At 44.2% G+C, this 12,449-nt stretch overlaps 3 protein-coding genes across 3 annotated transcripts; all 3 read left to right on the forward strand.

The window, feature by feature from the left end:
- The first annotated feature begins 82 nt into the window (after nucleotides 1–82).
- Nucleotides 83–2,764, forward strand: LOC146252440 (heat shock 70 kDa protein 1). The gene is made up of 2 exons (XM_084679943.1): nucleotides 83–283; nucleotides 479–2,764. The coding sequence occupies exon 2, from the start codon at nucleotides 491–493 to the stop codon at nucleotides 2,426–2,428; it is 1,938 nt and encodes a 645-aa protein (XP_084536069.1). The 5' UTR covers nucleotides 83–283; nucleotides 479–490; the 3' UTR covers nucleotides 2,429–2,764.
- A 2,079-nt stretch (nucleotides 2,765–4,843) lies between these two features.
- On the forward strand, nucleotides 4,844–7,453 carry LOC146252441 (heat shock 70 kDa protein 1-like). The gene is made up of 2 exons (XM_084679728.1): nucleotides 4,844–4,972; nucleotides 5,168–7,453. The coding sequence occupies exon 2, from the start codon at nucleotides 5,180–5,182 to the stop codon at nucleotides 7,115–7,117; it is 1,938 nt and encodes a 645-aa protein (XP_084535854.1). The 5' UTR covers nucleotides 4,844–4,972; nucleotides 5,168–5,179; the 3' UTR covers nucleotides 7,118–7,453.
- A 2,114-nt stretch (nucleotides 7,454–9,567) lies between these two features.
- Nucleotides 9,568–12,433, forward strand: LOC146252442 (heat shock 70 kDa protein 1-like). The gene is made up of 2 exons (XM_084679729.1): nucleotides 9,568–9,695; nucleotides 10,130–12,433. The coding sequence occupies exon 2, from the start codon at nucleotides 10,142–10,144 to the stop codon at nucleotides 12,092–12,094; it is 1,953 nt and encodes a 650-aa protein (XP_084535855.1). The 5' UTR covers nucleotides 9,568–9,695; nucleotides 10,130–10,141; the 3' UTR covers nucleotides 12,095–12,433.
- Nucleotides 12,434–12,449: the final 16 nt, after the last annotated feature.

The following is a 12,449-nucleotide window of genomic DNA, read 5'->3' on the forward strand; positions in this document are numbered from 1 at the left end:
ACATGGCGGCGGAGTCAGCTTCGAGGCGCTTCCAGTTCTAGAATATTCAGTCGCTTTCGCGAAGTTCCGAGGCAGCCTCGGTTACTAAAATTAACAGTTAGGTCAACTAGAACGTGACGTAAAGGGAGCGTTCTAGAAACTAGCTTTCACTATATATGCAACAAGTACAGACGGTCGAGGCATTACTTTTTGAAAGGCTCAATGCGCTACAGGAGCGACCCCTAAACACACGGGAAACTTATCAGCAAGGCTCTATTGAGCTCCCTCCGACAAGAACAAAATTGTGAGTACAAATAATCTTCATGTAACGGTTTTTAGAGAGAATAGAACTGATGAAATGTGAGGTTTTTACTTAACGAATAATTCCACAATAAGCTTTTATTTGCTCAGAATTGTTTATTTTATTGCTATTCACTCATTTATTATAGCTATGTAAACTTTTGGTATGCTTTCTTTTCTTTTACCAATAACTCTACAGAAACAATCCAAGATGTCTTCAGCAAAAGGAGTATCTATTGGCATTGATCTCGGTACAACCTACTCCTGTGTGGGAGTGTTTCAGCATGGCAAGGTTGAGATTATTGCCAATGACCAGGGCAACAGAACCACCCCAAGCTATGTGGCCTTCACTGACAATGAAAGGCTAATTGGAGATGCCGCAAAAAACCAGGTGGCCATGAATCCCACCAACACCGTCTTCGACGCCAAACGGCTCATTGGCCGAAAGTTTGACGATCCCATTGTACAGTCTGACAAGAAGCTTTGGCCCTTCAATGTCATCAGCGACGGTGGGAAGCCCAAGGTCCAGGTGGAGTACAAAGGGGAGACAAAGGCCTTCTACCCTGAGGAAATCTCATCCATGGTTCTAGTGAAGATGAAGGAGATAGCAGAGGCCTACCTCGGTCAGAAGGTGTCCAATGCAGTCATCACAGTTCCAGCTTACTTTAATGACTCGCAGAGGCAGGCCACCAAAGATGCTGGGGTCATCTCTGGCCTGAACGTCCTGAGGATTATCAATGAGCCCACTGCAGCTGCTATCGCATACGGCCTGGACAAGGGCAAAAGAGGGGAGCGCAACGTATTGATCTTTGATCTGGGTGGGGGTACCTTTGACGTGTCCATTCTGACCATTGAGGACGGCATCTTTGAGGTGAAGGCCACAGCTGGGGACACTCACCTGGGCGGGGAGGACTTTGACAACCGCATGGTCAACCACTTTATGGAGGAGTTCAAGAGGAAACACAAGAAGGACATCAGCCAGAACAAGAGGGCGGTGCGAAGGCTGCGCACAGCCTGTGAGAGGGCCAAGAGAACCCTGTCCTCCAGCACCCAGGCCAGCATCGAAATCGATTCTCTGTTTGAAGGCATCGACTTCTACACCTCCATCACCAGGGCGCGCTTTGAGGAGATGAATGCGGAGCTCTTCAGGGGAACCCTAGAACCAGTTGAGAAATCCCTGAGGGACGCCAAGATGGACAAGACTCAGATTCACGACATCGTCCTGGTCGGTGGCTCCACTCGAATCCCCAAGATCCAGAAGCTCCTGCAGGACTTCTTTAACGACAGGGAGCTCAACAAGAGCATCAACCCAGATGAGGCAGTGGCGTATGGGGCTGCCGTCCAGGCTGCCATCCTCATGGGCGACACCTCGGAGAACGTCCAGGACTTGCTTCTGCTGGACGTAGCACCTCTGTCCCTGGGGATTGAGACAGCAGGAGGAGTTATGACAGCCCTCATCAAACGTAACACCACCATCCCCACCAAGCAGACCCAGACCTTCTCCACTTACTCCGACAACCAGCCTGGAGTGCTTATTCAGGTGTATGAGGGGGAGAGGGCAATGACCAAGGATAACAACCTGCTTGGCAAGTTTGATCTTACAGGAATTCCTCCTGCCCCAAGAGGGGTACCTCAGGTGGAGGTAACCTTTGACATTGATGCCAATGGCATTCTGAATGTGTCCGCTGTAGACAAAAGCACTGGCAAAGAAAACAAGATCACCATCACTAACGACAAGGGCCGTCTGAGCAAGGAGGAGATTGAGAGGATGGTGCAGGATGCTGAAAAGTACAAACATGAGGATGATAATCAGAGGGAGAAGATAGCTGCCAAGAACTTGTTGGAGTCCTACGCGTTCAACATGAAGAGCAGTGTGGAGGACGATAATATGAAAGGGAAGATAAGTGAAGATGACATAAAGAAGGTTGTTGAAAAGTGCAACCAGGCAATCTCCTGGTTGGAGAACAACCAGCTGGCAGAGAAGGAAGAGTATGAACACCAGCAAAAGGAGCTAGAGAAAGTGTGTAACCCAATAGTGTCCAAGCTGTACCAGGGAGGGGCCCCAATGGGAGGGGCCCCAATGGGAAGCTGTGGTAGTGAGGCACGGTCCGGTTCCTCTCAGGGTCCTACTATTGAGGAGGTGGACTAAACACTGTATGGCCTCCTTCAGAGCATGTACTTTGGCATCTTTGCTGTAACCGGACATGTTTTCACTGCAAGTGTACCTTAATGTTATTGAAAGCTTCCAAAAACTATGTGAATTTGAAACACACTCATTTTCTATAGGGAGACAGCACCTTGAGTTATGTTCAGGTGGTGTTTTCTTAGCGAACAGGGATTTTTGACCTTACATTTGAAACTTTGTTTGATAGTTTACAGATGTATTATTTTATCTTATCCATCTCTTACTGTATATACTGTGCATATTGTCTTGTTCATCTCTTGATTTATAATAATAAAACTTTTCCAAGATTTCAAAAAGTAATTTGCTTCTGCGACTGACTATCTTATACAGTTGGTTGGCTACCTCATATCAATAATTGGGTGTGCTTCGTCAGCAAGGCGCACGCTATGTTATCTCACATATATATTTATTAGTATTATTATCTATTTGTCCACCCCTAAAACTCTGTAAATGTTTGCACTACATAGAAATCAGTGTCAAAATCTATAACAAACACCATGTTCTAACATAAGGATGCTCAAAAGTGTACGTGGTAACAGAGCACCAAAGGCCGAAGGTTGATTATCGATTTTGTAGTCATCAGAATCAGAAAGGAGTTTAATCGCCATGAATGTTTGCACAGAAAAGGAATTTACTTTGCCAGGAAGGTGCATACATTCAGCATATAGGGAACATACATTTTGAATAGTGGTGTACAAGTCTAACTATACTAGCGGTAAAGGTCTAACTGATACTAAGGGGCTGTTAGTGTTTATAATAAAATAAAAATGTAAAAAATTAAGTAGCTATGATACACAATATATAAATACAAAAATACAAAAAGGGTAACTTAGTGCAAATATGACAAGGGTGCAAATTTGGCTATGGTGCAAATATGGCAATGGTTTAAAGTCTGAGGTTTAAAGTCTGTGTGAGCCCTTGGCCTTGTTGAAGATACGAGTGGCAGATGGAAAGAAACTGTTCTTGTGGCGTGAGGTTTTGGTCCTGATGGATCGCATTCTTCTGCTGGAGGGGAGTAATTGATGAAGAAAGTGTTTTGTCCGTCTCTTCATAAATGGAGTGACTAAATTCTGTTGAGTTCTGGATTTCAATAAGTATTATCATTCTGCAGATTGGGAGAGAAAATCAGACCTCTGACAATAAATGACAACACCACACCAGGCTTAGGTCTCAATCATGTCTCTCTCATCTGAGGGCGGGGGAACCATCTTTTATAGGGCACAAGAATGTAAACATACATAGTCACAGTCAGGCAGTTATGATGTTACAACAGCCTCAAGAAAAAGATTCACAGCTCCCAACCCATGACAACTATCAGACTAGAGAGATCATAGTTGGAGCTCTCATTGTAATAATGTAAGCACACAGGAAATCCCAATTTCTCCCACAGTTGGAACAGCCAGCCATATTATTCTAATCCTGTCTGGCCTACTTCCACACCCTTTACATTTACCCTTTACCTTTTCAATTAAGGTTTAAACATGTAAATGTAAACAAAATAATAGAACATTTATAATCTCTGAAAAGTTACATGAAATCCCAAATAAAAAGTAAAGGGTGTGGAAGTAGGCCAGACATTATTAGAATAATCTCGTGTATATTTGAGATTTTTCAGTATAATTTTGAAAAGGTTTTTAAATTTAGCAAGGATTTCATGCCATTTCAGAGATTAGTGATTAAATAAATATATTTATTTTAAACGTAATTGTAAAAAGTACAGTTTGTGGAAGCAGTCCAGACATTTTTTGAATAATCTGGTGACACTTTGATGTTTTATAGCCATAGAAATATAATGAAACATGTACTTTTTCTAAATTGTACGGTTAGTTTTCACCCGGACCCTAACGCGACGCTGCAAAGTTGCGTCTTCCGAATGTGAGACGTATGTTGAATATGAAACTAACATCACCTCGGTCTAGTTAAGTATGTCATGCACCAAAATTACACTACGTAACATCATAAGCCTACACAACGTTATGTTTGAGACATGATAGCAGTAATCATGTCAGAAACTGCCTTTATCTATTGGACAAATAGGCCTAACTGATATGACAAAATGTGATCGTATGCATCGAATGTCCCGTTTTCGCATCTTCTTGTGTGTAAGAGTAAACAGCGTTGTTTATTGGTCACAGGCTTTTTCTTTGCAGACGTTCGGGTACGTTCCTGAATATGTCGCACTATTATTGTCTATCCAGCATGTTCCCTCAGTTCTCCCAATGTTTACATAACGGTGGAGTCAGCTTTGAGACGCTTCCCGTTCTAGAATATTCAGACGCTTTCGCGAAGTTCCGAGGCAGCCTCAGTTACTAAAATTAACAGTTAGGTCAACAAGAACGTGACGTAAAGGGAGCGTTCTAGAAACTAGCTTTCACTATATATGCAACAAGTACAGACGGTCGAGGCATTACTTTTTGAAAGACTCAAGGCGCTAGAGGAGCGACCCCTAAACACACGGGAAACTTATCAGCAAGGCTCTATTGAGCTCCCTCCGACAAGAACAAAATTGTGAGTACAAATAATCTTCATGTAACGGTTTTTAGAGAGAACAGAACTGATGAAATGTGAGGTTTTTACTTAACGAATAATTCCACAATAAGCTTTTATTAGCTCAGAATTGTTTATTTTATTGCTTTTCACTCATTTATTATAGCTATGTAAACTTTTGGTATGCTTTCTTTTCTTTTACCAATAACTCTACAGAAACAATCCAAGATGTCTTCAGCAAAAGGAGTATCTATTGGCATTGATCTCGGTACAACCTACTCCTGTGTGGGAGTGTTTCAGCATGGCAAGGTTGAGATTATTGCCAATGACCAGGGCAACAGAACCACCCCAAGCTATGTGGCCTTCACTGACAATGAAAGGCTAATTGGAGATGCCGCAAAAAACCAGGTGGCCATGAATCCCACCAACACCGTCTTCGACGCCAAACGGCTCATTGGCCGAAAGTTTGACGATCCCATTGTACAGTCTGACAAGAAGCTTTGGCCCTTCAATGTCATCAGCGACGGTGGGAAGCCCAAGGTCCAGGTGGAGTACAAAGGGGAGACAAAGGCCTTCTACCCTGAGGAAATCTCATCCATGGTTCTAGTGAAGATGAAGGAGATAGCAGAGGCCTACCTCGGTCAGAAGGTGTCCAATGCAGTCATCACAGTTCCAGCTTACTTTAATGACTCGCAGAGGCAGGCCACCAAAGATGCTGGGGTCATCTCTGGCCTGAACGTCCTGAGGATTATCAATGAGCCCACTGCAGCTGCTATCGCATACGGCCTGGACAAGGGCAAAAGAGGGGAGCGCAACGTATTGATCTTTGATCTGGGTGGGGGTACCTTTGACGTGTCCATTCTGACCATTGAGGACGGCATCTTTGAGGTGAAGGCCACAGCTGGGGACACTCACCTGGGCGGGGAGGACTTTGACAACCGCATGGTCAACCACTTTATGGAGGAGTTCAAGAGGAAACACAAGAAGGACATCAGCCAGAACAAGAGGGCGGTGCGAAGGCTGCGCACAGCCTGTGAGAGGGCCAAGAGAACCCTGTCCTCCAGCACCCAGGCCAGCATCGAAATCGATTCTCTGTTTGAAGGCATCGACTTCTACACCTCCATCACCAGGGCGCGCTTTGAGGAGATGAATGCGGAGCTCTTCAGGGGAACCCTAGAACCAGTTGAGAAATCCCTGAGGGACGCCAAGATGGACAAGACTCAGATTCACGACATCGTCCTGGTCGGTGGCTCCACTCGAATCCCCAAGATCCAGAAGCTCCTGCAGGACTTCTTTAACGACAGGGAGCTCAACAAGAGCATCAACCCAGATGAGGCAGTGGCGTATGGGGCTGCCGTCCAGGCTGCCATCCTCATGGGCGACACCTCGGAGAACGTCCAGGACTTGCTTCTGCTGGACGTAGCACCTCTGTCCCTGGGGATTGAGACAGCAGGAGGAGTTATGACAGCCCTCATCAAACGTAACACCACCATCCCCACCAAGCAGACCCAGACCTTCTCCACTTACTCCGACAACCAGCCTGGAGTGCTTATTCAGGTGTATGAGGGGGAGAGGGCAATGACCAAGGATAACAACCTGCTTGGCAAGTTTGATCTTACAGGAATTCCTCCTGCCCCAAGAGGGGTACCTCAGGTGGAGGTAACCTTTGACATTGATGCCAATGGCATTCTGAATGTGTCCGCTGTAGACAAAAGCACTGGCAAAGAAAACAAGATCACCATCACTAACGACAAGGGCCGTCTGAGCAAGGAGGAGATTGAGAGGATGGTGCAGGATGCTGAAAAGTACAAACATGAGGATGATAATCAGAGGGAGAAGATAGCTGCCAAGAACTTGTTGGAGTCCTACGCGTTCAACATGAAGAGCAGTGTGGAGGACGATAATATGAAAGGGAAGATAAGTGAAGATGACATAAAGAAGGTTGTTGAAAAGTGCAACCAGGCAATCTCCTGGTTGGAGAACAACCAGCTGGCAGAGAAGGAAGAGTATGAACACCAGCAAAAGGAGCTAGAGAAAGTGTGTAACCCAATAGTGTCCAAGCTGTACCAGGGAGGGGCCCCAATGGGAGGGGCCCCAATGGGAGGCTGTGGTAGTGAGGCACGGTCCGGTTCCTCTCAGGGTCCTACTATTGAGGAGGTGGACTAAACACTGTATGGCCTCCTTCAGAGCATGTACTTTGGCATCTTTGCTGTAACCGGACATGTTTTCACTGCAAGTGTACCTTAATGTTATTGAAAGCTTCCAAAAACTATGTGAATTTGAAACACACTCATTTTCTATAGGGAGACAGCACCTTGAGTTATGTTCAGGTGGTGTTTTCTTAGCGAACAGGGATTTTTGACCTTACATTTGAAACTTTGTTTGATAGTTTACAGATGTATTATTTTATCTTATCCATCTCTTACTGTATATACTGTGCATATTGTCTTGTTCATCTCTTGATTTATAATAATAAAACTTTTCCAAGATTTCAAAAAGTAATTTGCTTCTGCGACTGACTATCTTATACAGTTGGTTGGCTACCTCATATCAATAATTGGGTGTGCTTCCGTCAGCAAGGCGCACGCTAAGTTATCTCACATATATATTTATTAGTATTATTATCTATTTGTCCACCCCTAAAACTCTGTAAATGTTTGCACTACATAGAAATCAGTGTCAAAATCTATAACAAACACCATGTTCTAACATAAGGATGCTCAAAAGTGTACGCGGTAACAGAGCACCAAAGGCCGAAGGTTGATTATCGATTTTGTAGTCATCAGAATCAGAAAGGGGTTTAATCGCCATGAATGTTTGCACAGAAAAGGAATTTACTTTGGCAGGAAGGTGCATACATTCAGCATATAGGGAACATACATTTTGAATAGTGGTGTACAAGTCTAACTATACTAGCGGTAAAGGTCTAACTGATACTAAGGGGCTGTTAGAATTTATAATAAAATAAAAATGTAAAAAATTAAGTAGCTATGATACACAATATATAAATACAAAAATACAAAAAGGGTAACTTAGTGCAAATATGACAAGGGTGCAAATTTGGCTATGGTGCAAATATGGCAATGGTTTAAAGTCTGAGGTTTAAAGTCTGTGTGAGCCCTTGGCCTTGTTGAAGATACGAGTGGCAGATGGAAAGAAACTGTTCTTGTGGCGTGAGGTTTTGGTCCTGATGGATCGCATTCTTCTGCTGGAGGGGAGTAATTGATGAAGAAAGTGTTTTGTCCGTCTCTTCATAAACGGAGTGACTAAATTCTGTTGAGTTCTGGATTTCAATAAGTATTATCATTCTGCAGATTGGGAGAGAAAATCAGACCTCTAACAATAAATGACAACACCACACCAGGCTTAGGTCTCAATCATGTCTCTCTCATCTGAGGGCGGGGGAACCATCTTTTATAGGGCACAAGAATGTAAACATACATAGTCACAGTCAGGCAGTTATGACGTTACAACAGCCTCAAGAAAAAGATTCACAGCTCCCAACCCATGACAACTATCAGACTAGAGAGATCATAGTTGGAGCTCTCATTGTAATAATGTAAGCACACAGGAAATCCCAATTTCTCCCACAGTTGGAACAGCCAGCCATATTATTCTAACCCTGTCTGGCCTACTTCCACACCCTTTACATTTACCCTTTACCTTTTCAATTAAGGTTTAAACATGTAAATATAAACAAAATAATAGAACATTTATAATCTCTGTAAAGTTACATGAAATCCCAAATAAAAAGTACAGGGTGTGGAAGTAGGCCAGACATTATTAGAATAATCTCGTGTATATTTGAGATTTTTCAGTATAATTTTGAAAAGGTTTTTAAATTTAGCAAGGATTTCATGCTATTTCAGAGATTAGTGATTAAATAAATATATTTATTTTAAACGTAATTGCAAAATGTACAGGTTGTGGAAGCAGTCCAGACATTTTTTGAATAATCTGGTGACACTTTGATGTTTTATAGCCATAGAAATATAATGAAACATGTAATTTTTCTAAATTGTACTGTTAGTTTTCACCCGGACCCTAACGCGACGCTGCAAAGTTGCGTCTTCCGAATGTGAGACGAATGTTAATATGAAACAAACATTACCTCAGTCTAGTTAAGTATGCCTATATAATGCACCAAAATTACACTAGGCTACATAACATCATAGGCCTACACAACGTTATGTTTGAGACATGATAGCAGTAATCATGTCAGAAACTGCCTTTATCTATAGGACAATATAGGCCTAACTGATATGACAAAATGTGACAACATTAATTAACATTAATAAACCGAGGCTACATCGTATGTCCCGTTTTCGCATATCTTCTTGTGTGTAAGAGTAAACAGCGTTGTTTATTGGTCACAGGCTTTTTCTTTGCAGACGTTCGCGTACGTTCCTGAATATGTCGCACTATTATTGTCTATCCAGCATGTTCCCTCAGTTCTCCCAATGTTTACATAACGGTGGAGTCAGCTTTGAGACGCTTCCCGTTCTAGAATATTCAGTCGCTTTCGCGAAGTTTCGAGGCAGCCCCAGTTACTCAAATGAACAGTTACGTCAACAAGAGCGTGACGTACAGGGAGCGTTCTAGAAACTAGCTTTCACTATATAAGCATGTTCAGACGGTCGTGGCATTACTTTTTGAAAGACTCAAGACGCCGCAGGAGCGAAACCTGAACACACGAAAACTTCTCAGCAAGGCTCTTTGAGCTCCTTCCGACGAGAACTAAATTGTAAGTACAAATAATATTCATGTAACGTTTTTTACAGAGAAAAGAACTGATGAAATATGTAGTTTTTACTTAACCCTTGTGTCCTCCTCGGGTCATTCTGACCCATCAGTCATTGTGACCCACCGTCGTTTGCAACAACTTTACCGCATACTAAAACAAAGTGAAGCATTTTCTTTTAACCGTTGGGCTGTCTCAGACCCCCCACATTGCGAAGGTAAAAAAAAAAGCTTTTGTATTGGGTAAAATTGGGTAAACCCAACGATGGTTCGTTATGAACCTTTTGGTCATGTGACCCGAAGGCAGCACAAGGGTTAAGAATAATTCCGCAATAAGCTTTTATTTACTTAGAATTGTTAATTTTGTCGCTATTCACTCATTTATTACAGCCATATAAACCCTTGGTATGCTTTCTTTTCTTCTACCAATAACTACAGAAACAATCCAAGATGTCTTCAGCAAAAGGAGTATCTATTGGCATCGATCTCGGTACAACCTACTCCTGTGTGGGAGTGTTTCAGCATGGCAAGGTTGAGATTATTGCCAATGACCAGGGCAACAGAACCACCCCTAGCTATGTGGCCTTCACTGACAATGAAAGGCTAATTGGAGATGCCGCAAAAAACCAGGTGGCCATGAATCCCACCAACACCGTCTTCGACGCCAAACGGCTCATTGGCCGAAAGTTTGACGATCCCATTGTACAGTCTGACAAGAAGCTTTGGCCCTTCAATGTCATCAGCGACGGTGGGAAGCCCAAGGTCCAGGTGGAGTACAAAGGGGAGACAAAGGCCTTCTACCCTGAGGAAATCTCATCCATGGTTCTAGTGAAGATGAAGGAGATAGCAGAGGCCTACCTCGGTCAGAAGGTGTCCAATGCAGTCATCACAGTTCCAGCTTACTTTAATGACTCGCAGAGGCAGGCCACCAAAGATGCTGGGGTCATCTCTGGCCTGAACGTCCTGAGGATTATCAATGAGCCCACTGCAGCTGCTATCGCATACGGCCTGGACAAGGGCAAAAGAGGGGAGCGCAACGTATTGATCTTTGATCTGGGTGGGGGTACCTTTGACGTGTCCATTCTGACCATTGAGGACGGCATCTTTGAGGTGAAGGCCACAGCTGGGGACACTCACCTGGGCGGGGAGGACTTTGACAACCGCATGGTCAACCACTTTATGGAGGAGTTCAAGAGGAAACACAAGAAGGACATCAGCCAGAACAAGAGGGCGGTGCGAAGGCTGCGCACTGCCTGTGAGAGGGCCAAGAGAACCCTGTCCTCCAGCACCCAGGCCAGCATCGAAATCGATTCACTGTTTGAAGGCATCGACTTCTACACCTCCATCACCAGGGCGCGCTTTGAGGAGATGAATGCGGAGCTCTTCAGGGGAACCCTAGAACCAGTTGAGAAATCCCTGAGGGACGCCAAGATGGACAAGACTCAGATTCACGACATCGTCCTGGTCGGTGGCTCCACTCGAATCCCCAAGATCCAGAAGCTCCTGCAGGACTTCTTTAACGACAGGGAGCTCAACAAGAGCATCAACCCAGATGAGGCAGTGGCGTATGGGGCTGCCGTCCAGGCTGCCATTCTCATGGGCGACACCTCGGAGAACGTCCAGGACTTGCTTCTGCTGGACGTAGCACCTCTGTCCCTGGGGATTGAGACAGCAGGAGGAGTTATGACAGCCCTCATCAAACGTAACACCACCATCCCCACCAAGCAGACCCAGACCTTCTCCACTTACTCCGACAACCAGCCTGGAGTGCTTATTCAGGTGTATGAGGGGGAGAGGGCAATGACCAAGGATAACAACCTGCTTGGCAAGTTTGATCTTACAGGAATTCCTCCTGCCCCAAGAGGGGTACCTCAGGTGGAGGTAACCTTTGACATTGATGCCAATGGCATTCTGAATGTGTCCGCTGTAGACAAAAGCACTGGCAAAGAAAACAAGATCACCATCACTAACGACAAGGGCCGTCTGAGCAAGGAGGAGATTGAGAGGATGGTGCAGGACGCTGAAAAGTACAAACATGAGGATGATAGTCAGAGGGAGAAGATAGCTGCCAAGAACTCGTTGGAGTCCTACGCGTTCAACATGAAGAGCAGTGTGGAAGACGATAATATGAAAGGGAAGATAAGTGAAGATGACATAAAGAAGGTCGTTGAAAAGTGCAACCAGGCAATCTCCTGGTTGGAGAACAACCAGCTGGCAGAGAAGGAAGAGTATGAACACCAGCAAAAGGAGCTAGAGAAAGTGTGTAACCCAATAGTGTCCAAGCTGTACCAGGGAGGGGCCCCAATGGGAGGGGCCCCAATGGGAGGGGCCCCAATGGGAGGCTGTGGTAGCGAGGCACGGTCCGGTTCCTCTCAGGGTCCTACTATTGAGGAGGTGGACTAAACACTGTATGGCCTCCTTCAGAGCATGTACTTTGGCATCTTTGCTGTAACCGGACATGTTTTCACTGCAAGTGTACCTTAATGTTATTGAAAGCTTCCAAAAACGATGTGAATTTGAAACACACTCCTTTTCTATAGGAAGAAAGCACCTTAACTTATGTTCAGGTGGTGTTCTCTTGCTAAGCAAATATACATTTTAGACCTTACATTTGAAACCCTGTATGATTGTTTACAGATGTATTATTTTAGCTTGTCCATCTCTTACTGTATATACTGTACATTATTGTCTTGTTCATCTCTTGATTTATCATAATAAAACTTTTCCAAGATTTCAAAGTAATCTGCTTCTGGGACTG

The sequence above is a fragment of the Hypomesus nipponensis genome, chromosome 18, assembly GCF_054491055.1.
Source record: "Hypomesus nipponensis isolate SF chromosome 18, ASM5449105v1, whole genome shotgun sequence".
In the NCBI taxonomy this organism is placed as follows: Eukaryota; Metazoa; Chordata; class Actinopteri; order Osmeriformes; family Osmeridae; genus Hypomesus; species Hypomesus nipponensis.